A 22,524-nucleotide genomic window follows, 5' to 3' on the forward strand; every position below is an offset into this window, starting at 1 on the left:
CGGATTTAAAAACTAATCTTTTTCTTTTCTTTTTAAGTAGCTAGTTTTTGACAATTTCAATTTCTTGAAATTATTGTGACTAACCTTGTAATATAGTCCTCTATTTTAACTAATCTGGTCTTTGGATCAAAAACATTCAGTCACAAGCCCTATGCTCTAGACTTCTCTGTGACTGCAGGACATAATATTACTTTAAGTTTAAAGAATCCATTGTCATTCTATACCATAAGGCTTACTAAGCATAGAACTTTAACAGACGACCTGTTGCAAAAGATCTCAGGAGCCTTCTGCTTCAAACTCATTTTTAAGATGAAGAAAGCCCCAAGAAGATGAGATAGATAAGTTACCCAAAAGGTATTAAGTGTTACAGGCCAGAATCGAATGTAAATCCTCCGATCCAATATTGGTGAAGCCTATGGACCCCTTTACAAAAGAAATAAATTATATTGAAATAAAGATGGAATTTTTTCCCAAATAAGTTTTGAAATCTGTCACTGTATCCATGAACCCCAAGTGAAGAATTCCTGCTTAAAATGGTTTTAGTCCAAGAAACGCTTAATCAGAAAACTTACTTTAAAATATATTACAATATAATAATTCACAGTTTCCTACCAACCAAATTAGAAAATGATATGATGCTACCCCAAATTGATTGGCTTAGTTTAGGCACTAGTAATTGGCTGAAATCTTATAATACAAGTAGTGGAAGAAAAAAGTATTATAGATAATCCCTTTGGTTTTGTTTTATTATTGTTGTTATTATTTATTATTTTGTTTCTTTTTATTATTTTTGTTGACATCACTATAATTTTTACCCTTCTCAGAGAACTACTCCTTATATTAAAAAAGAGCAAATAATTCATCAGAACTAAATAACACATTAGCCAAATATGACATTGTTAGCAATGTTACTTATCCATAGTTATCCACCTCTGCCAAAAAGGAAAAGAAATGCAATTCTCATATCTCTTCTTTAAGGCTCTTCCTGGTTATTATCATGTTATGGCATTTTGATTTTGTGTAGTAAATGTATATATTCTCTTCCTGGTTAAGCTTACTTCATTTTATGTTAATTCATGTAAAACTTATATGCTTTTTAGTCTTCATATCCATCATTTCTTGTGGCACAGTAATATTCCATTAAATTCATGTAGCACAATTTGTTTAGCTGACTCACAGTCAGTGGTCATCTGCCCTTTTTTTCTATTTTATTACCACAAATGGGGTTGCTGTGCATTTGTTGTATTTTGATGTACATGGGGTTTTTCTTTTTTTTATCCTTGACCCTCTTGGAATATATAGCTATCAATATGATCTCTGGGTCAGAGTATTAACATTTTAGTTCATTTCTAAGCATAATTCTAAATTATTTTCAGGATATCACTATCAATTTGAATAATGCTTCTCTGTACTTCAAAAAAATTACTTGCATCTTCATTATCTGGAATAGGCAAATAGGGAAGGAAACCAATGGATTACAAATACCCTCTTGTTGGGCAACTAGTTAAACCTAATATATTTTGAAAAAACTATGAGAGAGATTAGGAACTATTGATCAAACTTGATTTTATCATTTTGAATTGTAAACTTACAATTTTTTCTTTTAATTTTTCATAATTTAGCAAAACCAATAATACTAGCTTATCATTCTTTAGGGACTTTGAAATTTAGACAGCATGTTCAAATTGAAGACAATGCTCAATGGTACAAGTGAGTCAGCTCCACTACGCTTCTCACTTCAGTTATTACTTGATTGCCCTATAAGCAGCATACGAGATGGATGGTCCTACCAGCTGCATTAGTGCTAAGTAAAAAAAAAGGTGACAGCAACAGAGAGTTTAAGCAGACTTTGGCAGTACCTCCAGTTTACTTCATCTAATTGGGAATGAACATGTATTCTCAGCTTTAGGTAAGCAAAAAAAAAAAATGTTCCTTTGAAAACATTTGGAGGCTTTCTAAATGGACTCTGTGATGGAAATCAGTAAAACTGATGTTTATCTTAAAACATAAAGCTTGTCCAATATTTAAACCTAATGGACAAGATGTGTACAAGTTGAAAATGTAATATTTATCCAATCATTTCTATTCTTTCAAACCTGGCTCTAAAGCAATAGGTTGTACTCATAGAGTAATAAATTTTTAGTGCATTTGGAGATAAAGGCTATTGGTGGTGATTGCTTAAACTCTTTTTGTTCAATCATCTGAATGGTGCAAATCAAAGCATTTTGTCAGACTGTGAGAAGTTTCACCTAGATATTGCTTCCCACACACGCAGGTCACCATATAAATTACGTTCACGGTTTTACAGCATAGCCAATGCTGGAAGTTAAATTGATGCCCAGTGGTGGAACTCGTAAAACATTTTCCTGTTAACACAACCAGGCAGAGTTGACATTGTTGATGGTGGCTTCGATCTAATAAACCATCGGTTCTAACAGTGATTTTTACTGTGTTTCAGAGGTGATGATGATACAAGTTTAGCAAGCCTATGGTTCTTCCTGAATGACAGAAAATTAGCTCGACTGTCTGTATTACCAAATGCTGGGAAGAGTCTGAGTAGGGGGTGATTGGAGCCTAATGTAACCTCGCTCTCTGAAAAGATGATGAATTACATGAACAAAATCCTTTAACTCTAACTCAATAGATACCTTCCTTCTTAAAGAATAACATTGATTTTCTGAAAAGGATGTGCAGTATTTCAACTGATGTAAATTTAGAAACAACTTATTTTCTGGTTATCATATATGCAAGTTGTCTCTTTTTCAATATCTCTCATGCAGATGATATTAAGTGGCTCACTACTGAAGAGAGAGACATTTTGTTGCAACGGGTTCTGAAAATTGGCCATCTCTTTTTTTACTTATTTTCTCCAAATATTCTATGTGATTATTTTTTCTGGAGAAACTTCAAGCTTTTGAAAGCTCTTAAATTTTGAATCTGTTTCATGTTCAACCTGCAAATTTGTACAGAAGAAAATAGACCGGCTATAGTCACTCATCTGTAGAGAACAATGGGATTAGTCTAGTACATGTTTTAGAAAATTTCTTTTTATTTATTAGACATGTGAAGTTCATCTTTTTATATGCAGAAAATAAATTAGGTGTAAATAATTTCTAATTAAAACATGCTAGATGTTAAAGAAAAAAAGCCTGCTGTCTTGTTTTCATAATAAATATATGTCTTTTCACTATGGATTTTAAAAATACTTTGCTTTTTCAGCACCTTTGCTCATGACTATTGGTGATCTTCCCATAATTCAGCTCCATTTTGTGGGAAATGGCATATCTTTTATCTACTGCTTTAACACTTCTCATCTCAGCATATGGGTGAATTTTTTATATCAGGAGATGGGCCTTTTTGATGTGCAGATAAATGTTATCAATGGTGCCATGCAGATGAGACTAGTCATGTACAAATAGCATGTATCAAGCCCCAAGCATGCAGAACCAGATAAATCGGCTCATTTGCTGAAGCCTTGCAGAAAGAAATTAGTGATATAACAAAAGCCTTTGAGGCTTTCAGCCCTAATAACAGAACTGTATAATAATGCCTACAGCTCATTGACTCAGCAGATAATCTTTTAGGAAAACAGTTTTCCTTTTTCTTTCTTTTTTCTCATTCTTCCTTTTAACTTGCTGCAGTAGTAGGTAAGTAGGACCTCTAGAGAGGAATGTTTATCACTAAGTAGCTGAAATAACTGGAATTTAAATTTAAGAAGTATTTTTTTTTCATGTTAAATGCTGATTTGTTCTAAGGATGTTTGTTTTCATTGATCCATTTTTATCGATGTACATATTTGCATCTGCATATACGTATGGCAACTTTTAAAAATAATTAGTGTAGGTTTCTCTTAGCGTTAAATATTTAACTGATACAGATCTGTCTGGGTCATTGAGAAGTTAAATGATTCCCTAGGACCAGACAATGTATCTCGGAGTGGGACTTGAACACCAGTCTTTCCAGTTCTTAATCTAGCTTTATAAATAATATGTCATATTGCCATATGTGTGAGTGTATGTGTGTGCACATGTACATATGTGCATGCATATGCATATTATATAAATCCAGATTTATCTAGCTAAATCTATATGTTTCTAGATCTAGATGTTTCTAGTATATAGTTTCATTTATCTCCTGCATGATCTGCAGTCTCTTCCAGGAAGAGGACTGACACTTTCTATTCGATGAACATACTTGTACCTTTTATTTTACACTGTATAAACCCAGTGATTCTAAACCCAAATAGATCATCATCTGAAACCCATTTCCTAGCTTCTACTACCCATTTTCTTATTCTTTTACTTCCAGACTCAAAGTCTAATCTAAATGCTACTCATTCCCTCTACTGTGTTTTCTAGAATGCTTGTTCCATAGACAGGGATAGCATATCAGGGATCATATCAGGGATCCCTTAGATCTCTCATTTTGTCTTGCTAAATTTCAACTTTGGATCTTCACACTATCTGCCACCTTTAGTCCTATGTACTGCTGAAAGAGGTAGAGAAAATCACATAACTTTTCAATTGAATATAATGCAAATTTACACAGACTCACCTGGTCTCTTACTGCTACCAGACAATAATTCTGTACCTTCCTTATTGGTCCTACCTTCCATAGCAGCTTTTCCAAACTTTTTCATCCCTCTTCAGATCTCTCATGGCTTTTCTTCCCACCCTCTGTGATGAGAATCTTTTCTCATATTTTACAGGAAAAAATTGAGGCTATTTGCCATGGGTTCCCACTTTTTCTCTTTTCCTCATTTCCAATCTGTTCTTTACCCTTGACTCATATGATAAGGTAGCCTTACGCCTTACAGGATGTTCAAATCAGGCAGCTGGATGCATAGCAGTTAGAGCATTGGGCTTGGAATCAGGAAAACTCATCCCCATGAGTTTGGAAACAGGCTCAAATATTTATACTCTATGTGACCCTGAGTAAGTCATTTAATTCTTTTTGCCTCAGTTTCTCATCTGTCAAATAAGTTGGAGAAGGAAATAAACCATTCCAGTATCTTTGCCAAGAAAATCCCAAAAGGGTCATGAGTCAGACATGATTGTAATGATGCAGCAAAAATCTGTTAAACTGACCTCATTCTATCTCATCTCCTCTAACAGATTGCCATTACTGTCTTCCTAATTCATTCTTCGTATCTACTAGCTCATTCCCTACTGCCTATAAACATATCCATGTATCCCACATCCAAAAAAGAAAAAAAAAACCTCATTCTATCCTTCTGACACTGCCAACTAATGTCCTATATTTTTTCTGTTCTTTATAACTAAATTCCCCCAGAAATCTACAAAAGATACTTTTACTATTTCTTCTTTTACTTTCTTCTTAATCCCTTCTAAACTGGCTTCTAGCCTCATCAATCCACACCAAAATTTCTATCGCCAAAGTTATCATTGTTTTTATTTAGATGATCCTCTGCTGCCCCATTACCCAAAAGGTTTCTCCACCGAATTGTCTGGCTTTCTTTAAGTTTCAACTATATCCCTTCTACAGGAAGCCTTTTTAAACCCTTCTTAATTCTAGTACCTTTCCTATGTTAATTCCCCACACACACACTTAATCTTCTTGTATTCTGTTGTTGTTCACTTGATTCCACTTCACTGTAAGTTGGGGGCAAACTACAGTTTTGCATTTTTTTCAAAAGGTCATTTGCATCCATCCCCAAACTTTATTAAGCATAGTGCCTAGCACACTTAGTAGACTCTTAATAAATTTTTATTATGATTGAGTAGTTAAATATAGATTATATACAATACTAATTTTTTGGTACCAGACCAATGATTTCAGTGGGATAGAGAACTTCCTTTGAGACACTCTGTGTCGATCTGATGAGGTATCTTTGTTGTATGGGTTCAGTGAGAGGCTAACTCATTTGAAAATGTCATTCAAGTGATATGTTAACAATCAGAACTTGAACTAAGGTGTTCCGTATACTGTGCTCTGTTTATGTTTGAGTATTTTTGTCTCTGTGCAGATCCTCTCCAAGAAAGGCTCTCCAAAGAAGATCATTTTGGTGTATATGTATTTTTATACTTCAGAGAAGTTAAGGGACATACCCAGAGTCATATAGCCAAAATTTGTCAGAGGTGGGATTTGAAGCCAAGTCTTTAAACTGTGCCACTTTATACAACCTGAAGTGCTTTTTTTCTGTATTATATTAATGAATACCTAGAGAATTATACTTTGATTTGGTAAGAAGTGATGTCTTTCTAATTGCATCTTTGACATGTACTGGCCTTGTCACTCTGGATGGGTCCCTTAACTGCTTTAATATTTATATATTTTTAAATTGGTACAGCAGCATCTAGGTGGCACAGTGGATTGAACCCTGGCCCTGGGTGCAGGAGGACCTGAGATCAAATCATCCTCAGGTACTTATATGCTGTGTGACTCTGGGCAGGTCTCTTAACCCCAGTTGCCTCTCCCCCACTCCTACTCCCATCTTCCCAAAGCTGATTCTGGCCTTTGCTATATAAAATCCATATTTAAGTATTCTTTTAAGAATACTTATAAATCTCTATAATTTACACAGTAAGGAAGATTTTGGTAATGGTATATTGTCATGCGATAGTTAACAAAATGTTGCTAAACAAAATTTTTAAAAGTAAGAATTTTAACTATTACAGTTATCATTATAGAACTATTCATTTCTTCCTTCTCTCATTACCTTGAAGAAAACTTGAAGACCCTCTCATGATACTCTTGCAGACAAATAGCTCCTTCTGATTTAGCATACAGCTGAATTTTAAAAGCAGGAACTTGTCCCTACTGAGACTGATAGGAATTTTCTTTTAATCCATTTTCATAAGTGGCAAGGATCAGTTTTATCTAGCTATGTAATTTGTTGGCTTTCCTTAGTGTAGAGAAAACACTATGGATCAGAACATTTAAGAGGTTTGGAAAGCACATCGATATAAGATCACCACTTTTCCCAGTGCATTAAATATCATAATTATGTATTGGTTACAAGCTGTTGACATCAAGTTAGGTTTGATTTAAAGGAGGAAAAAGAACTGTGGATATTCTTGCTATTTATTGATATACTGAGTCCATTAAGCTAAATTATAGAGCAAATTTCACCATGACAGCAACATTTGGGTTGCTCTAGTTAAGAATCTGTCAACATTACCATAAGACCTTTTCTTTTTAAGAATTTATTACTGGCAATTTAAAAAAAAATGCTTTCAGATGGAATTTAATCTTAGTCAACTCTTGCGGTGTTCATTTGTCGCTCAAAAAAGGTTGACATGCTTACATTTAGTAAAATTGTTCTTTATTACAAGATTATACTGTGGGCCAAATCATATCCCTGAAAAATATAATAACTAATTATACTAGAAATCCAAGATAATAGTCTATTTTTTTCCCCAGCACTATGATTTCATTTTGTGTAGGAAACTATATATTAATGAAGATTGGCAAATGGTTAGTTATTTAGCAGTTTGTCTTGAGACATTGCAGGTTTAAGTTTAAGACTTTTATGTCAAAAGCAGAGCTTGAACCCAAGTCTTAGTTTCAGGCCACTTCTCTTGTCTATTGTTTCTCAACAAAATTTCTTAACTATTATAAATATGAGAGCCATCTTGTACTAGTCTTGGAACCATCAAGAAGGTGATCTAGGGTCAAGTTCCATTTTTGACAACTAGTCTTTAATCTTAGGGAATTTCTTTAAACTCTTTGAGCCTCAGGCAGCTCATTAAGACCGTAAATCATAAACAGGTTTTTATTGGCACTAGTCATCCATGGTTCCCACATTGATGTAGTCACCACAAGACTTTAACTACTGAAATATGATAATTTATATAGTTCACATTTATGTGGTACTTTCGCTAAAGTGACCCCTTTGAGATTATATAAGTATTTATGTAGAAAATGTCTATTTTCCTTATTTTTTAAGTGATCTGTCCTGAATGTTGGAACTGTTTTTTGCAGTATACTATCCTTTCCAAGTTTCTTGCAAATTAATCCTGGCCCTCAATACTAGCATTGTAAAAGCATCCAATCCCATCTCTAATAATATGAATTAATTTTATTAGTATATTTTAAAATTTATTTAGTGCTATATTTCCCCTAATTACATATAAAAACAAGTCTTTAACATTTGCTTTAAAATTTTTGAGTTCCAAATTCTCTCCCTTTTCCCCTCCTTACCCTGCTCATTGAGAAGACAAGCAGTTCTATATAGGTTATTCATGTATAGTCATGGAAAACATTTCCATATTAATTATATTGTGAAAAAAAACAGATTTCCCCCCCTCAAAAAAAATCAAGAAAATAAGTTTTAAAAAAAAAAGTATGCTTCAATTTGAATTCAGGCACCATCAGTTCTTTGCCTGGGGATGAATAGCATTGTTCATCATAAGTCCTTCAGACTTCTCCTGGATCATCGTATTATTGAGAATAGTTAAGTTGTTCATAGTTGATCATCTTACAATATTGCTATTATTTTGTACACAGTACATTTCACTTCGAATCAGCTCATGGAAGTCTTTCCAGATTTTTCTGAACTCATCCTGCTCATTATTTCTTATAGCATAATAGTATTCCATCACAATCACATAGCATAGGTTTTTTTCATCATTGACCAATTTATGAGCATCCTCATAAAAAAGAGCTGCTCTAAATATTTCCATATATATATTAATTACATATCTATTATATAGATATGTAATTAATATATATATATATATATATATATATATATATATATATATATATGTATGTATGTATGTATAGGTCCTTTCCCCTTTTTAATCTCATTCTGGATACACACCTTCTAGTGGTACTACTAGATCAAAGGGTATACACAATTTTATAGTTTTTTGGGCATAGTTCCAAATTGCTCCAAAGAATTGTTAAATTAGTTTACAGCAAAAGTACATTAGTATAGTATGTTGGTTTTCCTCCTCCAGCATTTGTCATTTTCTTTTTCTGCCCTATTAGACAATCTAATACAATGTTCTAATAGTGAGTGCATTGTGTCTCCTTTACCAAGTTGTTGACTTTTTTCTTTTTTTTCTTTTTTTTTTTTTTTTTTTTTTTGGCATCACTTGTTTCTCTTCCCAATTTTTGCTCTTCAAAATTCTTTGATTTTGATTTTCAAATTCTTTTTGAGTTTTGCCATAATCTGAGATCAATTTATATTTTTCCTAGAACTTTGACTTTATTATCTCCTTCTTCTGAATGTATGTTTTGGTCTTTCTTGTCACCATAGTAATTTTCTGTGGTCAGAATTTTGCCTCTTTTTGCTCCTTTTCCCAGTCTCTTTCTTGACTTTTAAATCTTTTTTAAAGTAGGAGTCTGCTTCTAAGATAGAGGACACATTGTCTCAAGCTTCAGGGGGATTGTGCAGATGTTTTCAAAGATACTCTGAGAGACTGTTAAATTTTCCCTTCTTCCAAGGTGGTATGATGTAAGGAGAAGTACATCTGTTACTCTCCTGGCCTGTGATTTGGTTGCCATGAGCATTCTTCCCTACCCTGGAAGGTGTGACAAAAGTCCTGTTCCATTGCAGCTGAAAGCACTGGTGTTAGTGCTCCTCCTTGCCCTAGGACTGTCCCCTAGGACTGTGTCCCAGATCTGAGTGTGGCCAAAAAACAGAGTGCTCCCAGTGCCATAAAAGAGACTTTTTTAACCTCCTTCAAGCCAGTTTTTCAATCTCCTTACCATTTGTGGTCCCAGAACTCTAAGAGTAGCTACTGTTGATTCAGTGCAAGGTAAGTAATATTATATCTTCATTTTACAGTTGAATAAATTGAGGGGAACAGAGGGTAAGTTACTTCCTCAGCGTCACATGAGGTCAGATTTGGGTATAGATTTTCCTGACTACAAGTTCTACACTCTTAACCACTTAACTGCTTCTAGGAGGCGGTATGGTATGTTAGAAAGTTTACGGGGCTAGAAATCAGGAGGCTAGAGTTCTAGTACTGTATGAGTCACTCTTTGATTTTATGATGTTTCATCTTGCTGAGTTCATTTTTCCTCATTTGTAAAATGAGGGAGTATGCTTAATGATCCCTAAATCTCCTACATTCAGAATTTTACAATCGATGTTCTTTGCTCCAAAAATACTAAGAAGTTTTAGGAAGATAAGGGTTATCATGCATTGAGGGTGGGTTTTGTATAGCAGTGGTGTCTCCCTTCCCTTATGGGGAGTCGTGGAAGAGTGTAAGGGGCTGAAACTCTGAGTTGGTACACTGAGGTCAGACAACCGAGCACTTAGGCTAATTACCGATTAGACAATATTGTATAAGAATAAGCTTGGGAAATGACCCTTCCCACTATCCTGTGCTGGCTCAATGATTGATGTATACAGAGAATTGTAGGAGGGACTGGGGGGTGGAGTAAGATTATCCAGGGTCACTTCTGGGCAGGAGACTAAGAGGAGTGGTTGTGGAGCTTCTACATCCATCCAATTCACTCCTACCTTTAAAGACCAAGAATGAAGACCAAGGATTTTTGTTTATCCTGACTCCGGCTGATTCTAAGGTGTCCAGGGTGTTAACTTGGTCTTCACAGAAGAGAAATAGGAGGAATGGGGTCCACAAAACTCCACAAAAGTCAGGCCAGAACAAGATTAAAATGTAATGAAGAAGTGTTTAGCATAGTAAATAAAAATAAAATACAATGTAAATAGTAGTAATTTGTGATTTTCTAAGTCAGTTAACAGCCTGCAAGAGTCCATTTCTATTTGCGTTTGACATTTCTGTTGTATGTTACCCATCAAATAATAGATACCTGATAATCATTGGTGATTTTGAATTTGTTGGGAAAATTCAGAAGACATGCATGAAGTCTTTCTCTTTATATTGGAAAAGACATGTAACAGAAAGGAAAGAGGTTTGGGAATAATCATAAGCAGTTGTTGTAGGTGCTAATCAGTGTTACCTGTGTGATGGATTGCCAATCCCTGCTCCAGGATGAAGCACTTTAACACGCTCTTTTCATCCCCTGGAAAGTGGAATCTTCTCAATAATTATTGTCATTTACAAAAGAGCAAGTATTTTATAAAAATAGCTCTTTTAAGCTCTTTTTTATCTCCATTTTTACAGACTAAATTGAGACTGAGAAAGACTAAGTGATTTGTTTAGGGTCACACAACTAATAAAAGTGTCTGAGACTGGATTTAAACTCATCTCTTCTGGACTGGTGCTGTATTCATCACTGCCTAGAAAGTGGTAACCTTTCACTACCTAGGTAATGAATGCATTTTAAATATCTGATACTTCGAGTTTATGTATCTAGCCTCCAATTTTCCAGTTAGTTTTGTTCAGTGCTTTCATTTAACATTAAAAAAGAAAACAGATTTAGCACTTCATTCACACTAGACCCAGTTTTGTACCTATTTCTAGTTAGAGTCCAATTAATATTAAGGGAAGTCATTTGAAACTAAAATTCAGAAAATCATTCAGATGAGAAAAGATATTTCATCAGAGACTTGCAAGATTATATGGCCTATTTGTTAATATTGCTTACAAAGGTGTTGACCTATTAAGTTTTAAATGTTTACTTACTAATAAATGTGTCCTTAGTCACTAAGACTGGCATCTCATTTTATTTGGTACATTATGATCATGTAAAAATATCATCTCTTTTCAGTCTTTGCAAATCACCAGTTTTTTAATCATGTGCACTAGGCCAGTGTCCATTCCTTTCTTTCACACATGAGTAAAGCGAGACAAGTATAGGTTATATTTCTTAGATAATAATATTTACTCTGGGTCATAACTGAAAAGCTTAAGAAGTAGAAAGGCCTCATTCTGCTGTCAATAATGCCTACAATTTTTATTTACTTCCTTTATCTACAGAAAGGATCACACTTATTCCTTTAGTTTGTATTAAGGTTCCAGGAAAAGCAGTATTGTCAATAACATACTAGAGTTCTGTTCTTATCTTGAATCTTTCTGCATTTGTCAGTAGCCAAGTTCATACTTTATATTCCAGTAGAAATATTGTGACTATCATGAACAATTTATCCATTTGACATCTGATGGATATCTGTGTTGGCTCTCTCATTTTTGCTCTCTATCACTAGCCCTCTCATGCTCATTCTCGCACTCACTCTGGCTCTCACTCTAGTAGTTTCACATATCCAATTGCCTCCTGAACATTTTTGCGCGCGCTTTCTCTCTTTCACATATCCAATTGCCACCTGAATATTTTTGCTCTCATCTTCTGTGGTTACCTTAAGCTTCACCAGAGTAAGATAAAATTCATCTATCCCACAAAACCACGTACTTCTTACAGTGTCTCTATTTCCATCAACTGTAGTATTGTGGAACTTCCTTTCCCCTAGACTCAGCCTCTTTTCCCCTTGCCTGTATCTTACTCATATCTACTCAGTTATGAGATTTTTTTCATTTATAATATTTCTTATATCTATCTTTTCCTCTCTTTCCACTGCCAGGAATGAAAAAGAACAGGTCCTTATCATTGAATGCCTAGAATATTACTGGAAACTCCTATAACTGTGCTTCTTACCTCTCTCTTTCCCACACCTCCCATATTCTCTATATGTCAACAAGATTAATTTTCCTTCATGCACAGTCCTGATCATGTTACTGTCTTATTTGGAAACCTTCAGTAATTACCAATTTACATTTAGGATACAATTTAAACTCCTCAACCAGATATTTAAGGCATTTTGCACTTTGGCCCCATCCCATAGTAATGGCTTCCAACTAAAAACCTTCTCATGTACATCATATTTTTTTCCCCAATACTTACCTAAATCTTGTCTGTACTTCAGTAGCTAGTTCAAGTCCATTCTCCTTGAAGCTATCCAAGACCCCATTCTCTCTTTACCTAATAAACTCTCAGCTGAATTTCTCTAGCAGTTTTGATCTATACTGTTCCTATGGCACATAACTATACATTCATGTACCAATGCTATGCTAATTATACTCTTCTAGATTTTTGCCCTACATTACAAAAAAAAGCACTCCTAAATTCTAAGATCTGTGGTTATTTGAATTTATTTGCCTTCATTTTATCATTCTCCTGTATCTGTTCACAACTTTATTATCTCCTTGCCCCTTAGTATTTAATAAGCTGTTCATTATATGTGACCAGATTCATAATACCACTGTTGTGTCACATCTTTCATTTCTTTGCAGCCAGTGCTATCTCCTTTTTATCTGTAGGTATCCTTTGATCAAACTTGCATTATGATATAATGGAAAAAAGGGCTGGCCTTAAAAGTGGCCCACCTGGGCTCTGGTTCTGCTTTGGCCTCTTACTAAAGGTGATCTTGGACAATTCAAACTCTGAGCCTGTTTCATTTTATAGTTACAGCTCATTCAAATTGTATGTCTGTAATTCTTGAATCCCTTTTGTTTAAACCTGGCTATGCCAAACTTTAAATAAACCAAAGTGTGAAATCATTGAATGAGATTGTGGCCTTCAAAGTCCTGAATTCTTTAATATTCTAGCAGGTGAACATTCTGTGTCTCTTGTAGGGAACTTATAAAAATTAGTTATTTATCATAAAATATCACATATTTAAAAACAATTCTGATATCTAGGCCCTCAAATTTAATAGAAATATGGTAATAATGTTTTAAGATTGTATTCTTCAGGGGCAGCTAAATTGAGCAATGAGATAGATCATTGTCCCTGGAGTTATAACAACCTGGATTCAAATCCATTCTCAAACATTTAACATTCACTAGCCATGTGACCTTGGGCAAGTCACCTAATCCCAACTGCCTTGCCAAAAAAAAAATTCTTCATCATGTTTTGGCACTTTTTAGCTAGTTTTAATAATAACAATAGCCAAAATTTATGTGGAATTAACTGTGTGCCAGGCACTGTATTATGAACACTCATTTGATCCTCACAATAATCCTAGGGAGTAGATGCTATTCTTATCATTTTATAAATGAGGAAACTGAAACACACAAAGGTTTAAATGACTTGCACTAGGTCACAAATAAACATTTGAGACCTTCCATATTCCAGGTACAGTGCTCTAGCCATTGTACTCTTGATAGATAAATATGATAAATATGGCAGACCCATAAACATACACATGTATATATTAATTTCTCTATTGTGTCCTCTATCCTGTCTATTTTAAAAAGATAAAAGGGGAAAAAATAATAGGATAACTGATTCTTGTTGGTCCTTTTCATATCTTTTATTTTTTTATATTATGTTTTTCCATGTAGTTCACAAGTTGGCAGTCAGTTGCTGTTTCTCTTTTCCTTTGATGAGCCAAAGGATATATTATTATTATTATTATTATTATTATTATTATTATTATTATTAATCCCCACCAACTGTTTATCAATAAAAGTCATAATTTGGGGACAAGAAGCTGGGACCAAGACAACTGAAGTTCCCTAGTTTAGAATTATAGACAAGGAGTGGTTAAGAGCCCCCAAACATATTTGTTTCAAGTCAGAGCCATAAAAACATACATGAATCACCAGAGTGAGGTAAGAAATGTATCAAAGGCATATCTTGGTAGAAATTAGGAACACCCAAATGTTAAAGGCTATAAGGCACTGCAAGTGATCAAATGTTAGGATTTAGTTAGCTGATGGAGAAATAGTGAAGTAGACAGGAAAGCAGATAGCAATATTAGTGCCAGGCAAGACTTCTGTATATATCCTGCTAGAATTAGAAACATTACTATAGGATGGGGCCAAAGTGCTAAGTGCCTTAAATATCTGGTTGAGGAGTTTAGACTGTATCTTAAATGTAAATTGGTAATCACTGAAGGTTTCCAAATAAGACAGTAACATGATCAGGACTGTGCATGAAGGAAAATTAATCTTGTTGACATATAGAGAATATGGGAGGTGTGGGAAAGAGAGAGGCAAGAAGCACAGTTATAGGAGTTTCCAGTAATATTCTAGTCTATAGTCTATAACTAGCCTAACACATACAAATAGGAACAGGTAAACAACTGGGAAAAATATCAAATATTGCTGAGTTCCATAATATCTATTTGAGCTTTGATCCCATTACCACTATCATAATACTGATTCTAAGTGTATATCCTAGATTATATTTCTAATGTATATTTTAAACATGAATATAAGTGATTCAGTACATAGAGTGTTACTCTTGAAAGTCAGGGAGACATGAGTTTAAATCTTGCCTCACACACTCAATAGCTTTTTGATTCTTAGTAAGTCACTTAACCTTTAAATACAACAATTTACTCCTGTATAATTTGGGAATACAAATAGTATCTATCTCCTTCAGTGGTTGTGAGGATTAAATGAAACAACATATATGTGTATGCATATATATATATATATATATATGTATGTATGTATGTGTACCTATATGCCCACATATATAAACACACGTATATGTGTTGTTTTACAAACCTTAAAGTGCTAAATACATGCTATTATTATCATCACTATTATTATGTTTGATTCAGTCAACAGCCTATGTTAATTTACTTTGTCCAAGGCAATTTATACAAAAAAAAAAAATTATCTTTGTTACAGCATGAACCTGCATCCATTATACTATTATCTTGAGACTTGTATACCTTTATTTCACTTATTTATTTATTTATTATTTCCCAATTACATGTAAAACAATTAGCATTTTTTAAAATTTGAGCTCCAAATTCTCTTCTTTTTCCTCACTTTTCCTACCCCTTGAGAAGTCAAACAATATACTATTGATTATACATATGAAGTCATTAACAATATATTCTATATTAACTATGTATGTTGGATTTTGTCTACATGTCATATTTCAGCTTGTCTGAGGGCTGCCCAAAGAAATCTTCTATCCTGTTTTCTCTTGCATGTCTTGAAATGGGTTGAAGTAACAGTGGCTTTTAAAAATAGGTAGGAATTACTCTAAATTTAAATGACATCCCTTAAAAAAAAAATCTGTTATTTTCTATTACCTCATATCATGTTTTCTACTAAATTATCAACTCTTATTGTCTTATTTTTGTTGGAAAAAATAAAAACAAAAAAACCTAGAGGCTGAAATGAATACAGCAAATAAATTTAATATAATTCTTTTTCCTTTGGCCCGTTGTGCATTTCTTCTGGTCTAGAAAAGTATGGTGGCCATCATAGTAATTAGTGGTGGTTTTTCAGAGATTGGGAAAGGGAAAATAAATTACTGGAGAATGATAGAGCCTTTTCTTACTTATCATTATTTAGAAAACTTATGCTGCTCTTTCCCCATTAGCTGCCAATACAGTATATTTGTTTGATGTCTTGCTCTTGTCTAATGACTTTACTTTTGTTTTTGAATAAATTGTTTAAAAATCTTTTTAAATGTTTTCTTTTTTGTAGTAAGGATAAGATCTTCTTGAAATGATAGTTAAAACATTTTACTTATGAAGTTTTCTACATTTACTCTAGAGTATACAGCTTGTTTTTAGTGTTAAAATATTAGGTAGATAATGGACAGTGCCAAAACCAAAAACAAACAGCTTTTTGTAAAAATAAAACAAAAACAAAAGCTTATTGCCTTACATTTAATTGGGATGTTGCATAATATATGGTTTCTACCTAGGAAGATGGGCTATCTACTTATCTACTTATCTATCTTTCCAACCATCCATCTATACTTATAAAATTTCATCTAGTTTGTTATTTTTCCCCCAGTAATATGAATTCTGTTTTGAAAGAGTTCAAAAGTCTACATTTTATCATTTCTCTTTGTCCATGTCATAAGAGATAAATTTGCTCAAAGATAATTTATTTTTCTCCTTGTATTAACCTGAACATCCTAATAGTTCCTAGTGCCTGATTTGGCATTTTTGGCAACATGGGATAACTGGCCATCATCTCTACATAAAACAAGGCAGCTTGTGTGGGTTATTTTACTCACTATTACTGATCTTTTCTTAATCTTAGAGAGGAACAGAGTAAATTTTGTGACTGTTTGACTAACCTTTGATTATTAATAAAAAGAAGATGTTAAATGAAAGCATTTCTGCCATAACCTAATCCTTACTCTGTTCACAATAAAAATATTATGTCACCAATATCTTTAATATTCTTTACTGCCTTCTTTAAAAATTTTTTCATTTTTATTTCCAGTTCCAAAATTTGGTATTTTTGCCCTCTTTTTCTTCATATATGTATGTATGTGTGTGTGTAACCTTGTATTGTAGTGTTTTAAGGAAGCCAGATCTTTGTAGTTTTCTTAATATACAGTGTTCTAAAAGTCTTTGTGTCATTTTAAGCAGTTAAAGCTTAAAATATTTTTTGAGATATTAAGGCTTAAACTTGCACTAAGATTTTGGGACAATCTACATAAGTAATTAGTTATTTAAGTACATTTTTTATTATAGGAAGTTATGAAAGATTTATGATTTTTAAAAATTAAGGTATAAAAAATATATTGCTGAACTTGTAGCCTGGGAGACCTTAGTTCAAATGCTGCTTGTAACACTAGCTGTGCAATCTGCTTAACTATTATACGTTTCAGATACTTTTCTAGGCTAAGTCAGAAATTACTGGGCTCTGCATTCATATTCCAATCCTACCTCCACTAACTCCTAGAACGATCATTAATATTTTTAAAGTACCTACTAAGGATCAGGTACTGTGCTAATTACTGGGGAATGCAAGAAGAGGCAAAACTTTAGTCCTTATACTCAAGGACCTTACAGTTTGTTATTTAGAGCCATTTACATTCTGGACTTCAACTATTTTGTCTTACTGTTCTGGTTATCTGTTGTCTGGCCAGACCATCTTCTTGCTGTTTTTCATACATTTATATTTTTTCATTACTCCTTTGTACTTGTTAGTCCCCATGACTGGAAATCACTTTTAGGACCCCTTTACCTTTTAGAATACTTTCTTTTCTTCAGAAGTTTGATCAAGCACCACCTTCTTTATGAAGCTTTCTTGAACCCTGTTTCTGCTAGTGCCTTTTCTCTCAAAAATTCGTTTTGTTTATGTTTATGGGATCCAAATTCCTTGAAGCCAGGGAATATTGAATTTGTGTGTTTTCTAGTCCTCAATGGCCAGCACACTGTTTTAGCATATAATAGGAGTTTAATAATTGATTGATTTCATCTGATTTCTGCATCAGGAGTCCCTTACCCTGATAGTCACAGATGTAATGCTGGAGAAACTGAGGCAAGATAGAGATTAGAGAGGTTTTTAATATTTTAATAGTGGAGAGTAGGATTGGTGACCAAACAGGATCCATGGTCAAACAGATGCCTGAATTGGACTCTTGTCTCAAAGCATTCAGTGACAAGCAAGGGATTTCAGAGACTCTTATATGGCTCCAGCGACCAGGGAAATAAAGGCAAGGTGGGGTGGAGCACTGGGTGGATGGAAGTTCCAGGAAAGGATCATAAATTCAGTTCTGAAAGGTTGGGGGTAAGGAAGGAAGGATCATAAATTCTGAAGAAGCTAGGAGACACTAAGTCTTTAGAGGCAGAAGGTAGAAGGTGCCATCTGAGTATTTGAGATAAGCCATATGAAGTTTTATGACTCTTTGGAATGCCAGTGGCCAGAGCTCCACACCCCTAATTATCTCAGTCCTAATGACCAGGAAGGGGGTGGGGGAGTTGCCACCAAGGAAATTGAGGCATAACATTCATGCTTCACATACTTCACACAGGAAAACTGAAGATCTATCAAAGTCTCTTATCAATAGATTTTAGTCCCTATGTAAGGGTGTGCCCATTTGAAGCCATATGGACCCTCTCAATGAATGGTCAGATTGTAAATTGTTCCTTCCTAAAGACAGAATTAGGACCCATGGTGACAGTGAGCATTGAATGATTTTAGTTTTTTAAGTGTTGGTCTCTCCAACTTGAATTGTAGATGGAACAGAACAGTAACTACATGAAAAGATACTTAAAGGAGACATTTATTTTGACTTTGGTATGTTAACTTTGAAAAACAGTGGAAGGCTGCTGTGATGGCAATCCTTATAATCTCTGCTATTTGGGAGACTGAGATTGATGTATCTCTTGAGTTTAGGAGTCTTGATCTACAGTAGTCTAAACTGATCCAGTATCTGCACTAAATCTTCCATTAATATGTTGAGTCCCCAAGTTGTGAGAGCTACCATACCCCCTAAGAAGTGGTGAAGCAGCCCAGGATTGAAACAGTAGCTCAAAACTGTGTAATCAAATCCATGAGTATATCGTTAGATAAGGAGACACCCACTCTTTTACGTTTTTTAAAGTAGCCAAACTGGTTGCATAATATTTGGGCACAGCCCATCTGGCCCTAACATCTAATTGGGATCAGTGGAAACCTCTGGTTTCACTGGTACTGTGAATTTTGGATTGAGGAAATTTCCTCTATTAATGCAAGTTGACACCTTTTCTGCCATTTATATTCTTAGAGAGTTTATGGGACCAAAAAGAGATTAAGTAAATTTGCCCCAGCTCTGTCCTTATGTGTTAAAGGAGGAATTTAAACCCAGTTTTAGTGGCTCCAAGACCATTCTTCCATCTACTAGCCTACACTGTCTCTAAGTTTTACATATTAGTATATAATCTACTTAACTTTTTGCTTGCTTATTTGCAGTTGTATGACATGTAGTAAGATTTGGCATTGCATCCTGTCTGCTCTTTATGTAAAATTACTTTATTACCAGTGCACTTGTCCTAATGAGTCTCATGAGATGTTCATTTCTTTTAGAATGCCCACTTCCCCCAGGGAAACAATTAAAACAACAACAACAACCCCAAAAGAATGGTGGAATGACTATAGTAAAATGTTTTCTGTTATGACTACCAATAGTTTTTCTTAATGTGATAGTCTATACATATTAGTGCTATGGCAAGTTTCTCTTCTCAGCTCTATGCCATTATCTTATAAATATCTCGATTCTGACTTTACAATGCTGTTTATAGAATTTAATAAGGCAAATGTAATAATGCTGCCTGCGTTTTAATGCACAATCTCAATTGAGTTGACCACAAGATAAATAGAAACAGAAACGATAACTTGTTCCTACATATTCTTTTTAATAAGCATGTTATTTAGTTGATCAGCTTCCTGCAGTAATGCTTTCTATCTCAGTCTCTCAGACAAATTGGTTAATGTTTTCACATGCTTAAACTCTGGGAGTATTGGTTCCCTGAAGATATCTCTGTATTAAACTTCTAGAAAACCCTAACTTCTATATTAAGTAGAGAAATATGATTGTAGATGAATCAAGAAAAGTGAAGGCATTATTTAATTCATGTTGCATTATTTCAGAGTAGAACTTTTTTGTTTGCTATTTACAATGTAATGAGCATGAGACAAGATTTAATTTCTGGCATGGGCCTTTTTTGAAAAAAGAAATATGGTTTAATGTGAAATACCAGCGATAAGTCAAATGTACATTGAATTTTTTTGATATACTTTTATACTTAAGCCCACAAAAGAAAACTAGGGTGGTTTTTCTTTGGGGGGGGGTGGGGGGGGAGGTGAAGTTGTTCATGCCTCGATTGGAAGTAAAATCACTTGTCATGCCAGCTAGCAGTTGGAAAATGCAAACCTTCATTCTGTAACTGCCTATTTCTCATTTGGTTCTGACATATTAAAAAGCATATAATTAATGGTTGACATTAGTAATTAACATTAACTTTATGGTGCTTAATATGCCATCATTCATCCATCAAATAACCGAGGTGCATTAATGTCTTGGCATAAAGGTTTTAATTATATAAAATGGTCCTTCAGTTTTCATATGGAATATTTGAAAGAAGCCCAAAATGTATTAACACACACAAAAAAAAAAAAGGAAAAAAAAAAGATTTCTATAAGCATTTGTTGAGAGTGAGTGGTTATTTTTATTTCTCTTTAGGAGTGTATACCAGCAGTCATGCAGGGAACTTCCAGGGGAGAATGCAGGCCTGAGTGTGCCAACCTCATCAGTGGCTAAAGAGCACCACCTGGCTGCAATTACCCGTGCACTCTGGAGAAATTTTTTTCCATTCCTGAAGAGCCAGAGAATGTCACAGACGGTCCCTATTCCTCAGCTTGCAGATACAGCTGCAGGTCAGATTCATCCTTTATGTACTGTTGTCTATTTACTTTCTCCCTTACATACTGCTCTTGTTTTTGTCAGGGTATTTTTGTCTCCACTAAGTTTCTTACTGTTATAGCCATTTGAATGTTAAAACATTTTGACAACCACAAAAACAGAGCTGACTATTTTAATAGGATCCTTGTATTTTTATCCACCTATGATTTATTAGAGACAAGGCTTGTTTTTGCCTGAAATGAAAGAGGTATTATTAGTCGTATTGATAAAACTACTTCTGATAGTAACATTTCACATTTATATAGAATTTTAAAGGTTTATTTAAAAAATACTTTTTTCACAGTATCCCAAAACTACTCTTCTTCCTCTGAAGAAGATTCTTATATTTAAAAGAACAGTTTGATATCTCATGTTCTTTTCAGAAAGTATTATCGCTGCGAAAGCAAATGATTTTTTGTTGAAATGCATAAATCTCTATTCACACTTAAAAAAGATTATTTTGTAGGAAAAGATATTCTGCATGGAACACAGAACAGTGGAAATAACATTGGTTTTCAGGCCAGCTGAGAATCTCAGTTTGAATCTTGGGCAGGTCACTTAAGGTCAGTGAGCCTCAGTTTCCTCAATAGTAAATGAGAAGATAGGACTAAATGTTCATAAAGTTACTTTCTTCTCTAAGTTTATGGTCCTAACCATGTAAGATCTGAGATGCTTACTAAGATTACCAATCAAGTAGTACAGCAGCAGCAATAGTAGCAGCAGCAACTTAAGGAGTATGTGGTGTTGGTGGTAGTAGTGTTATGCCACAGTTCTCTTTTATTGTCCTGACTCAGTTTCCCTAATTATCCTGACTCAGTCCTGCCTGGGTTTTCCTGATTCCCAGTCCTGCAAAACCTCCCCTCCCTCTTTATCAGAATATTTGATAAGGATAAAAGATCTTATGTTTTAGAATATCAGAATGCCTCTTCCCATCCCAAGATATTGGAATGTCAGATATGTCTTATCAAGATGCCTCTACCCATGTCTGGGATGCCTCCCCCTGGTTATATCATCCCATCTATGGTGGTTCGACCCACCCTGTCAGAGTCCCGCTCATTCTACCCTCTGTGTCTGTGTGTGTGTCTGTGTGTCTGTGTCTGTGTGTGTGTGTATCATTGAGAACTCTGATTGTTGGCTGGATACATAGAGACGATAGTCTCATTCACCCCTGGGACCAAACATGAATCCATTTGATCCCAGTATATCTCTCCATTAAATAAATTATTAAATACTCTCTCATCTCTATCTTGCTCAGTTTCTCCAGCATTACAGTAGTTGTAGTGGTAAAAGAAGAAAGATAAGGAGGTGATGAATAAAAATGTTGGTATGATAATCTCATTTTATATTCATTATGATTTCATATCATAAAGTTGTTATTTTCAAAATTGTAAGTTCTCAACAAATTAAAATTATAACATGCTCTCAAATAAAGCATAGAAACTTAAGCTGCTTATATTTTTACTAGAACAATGATAAAGATAGGATATAAGTTTTAAAGATTATTTCATTCCTATTCCTTATGCATAATAT

General features: G+C 34.2%; 1 protein-coding gene across 1 annotated transcript in view; it reads left to right on the forward strand.

The window, feature by feature from the left end:
• Positions 1–22,524, forward strand: part of MMS22L (MMS22 like, DNA repair protein) — a 156,726-nt gene that overhangs the window by 97,538 nt on the left and 36,664 nt on the right. Inside the window, exon 15 of the mRNA XM_003769307.4 lies at positions 20,776–20,969. Coding sequence (XP_003769355.1) covers positions 20,776–20,969 — 194 coding nt within the window. The remainder of the gene's footprint in view (positions 1–20,775; positions 20,970–22,524) is intronic.

Source organism: Sarcophilus harrisii, chromosome 4 (genome assembly GCF_902635505.1).
Source record: "Sarcophilus harrisii chromosome 4, mSarHar1.11, whole genome shotgun sequence".
Classification (NCBI taxonomy): Eukaryota; Metazoa; Chordata; class Mammalia; order Dasyuromorphia; family Dasyuridae; genus Sarcophilus; species Sarcophilus harrisii.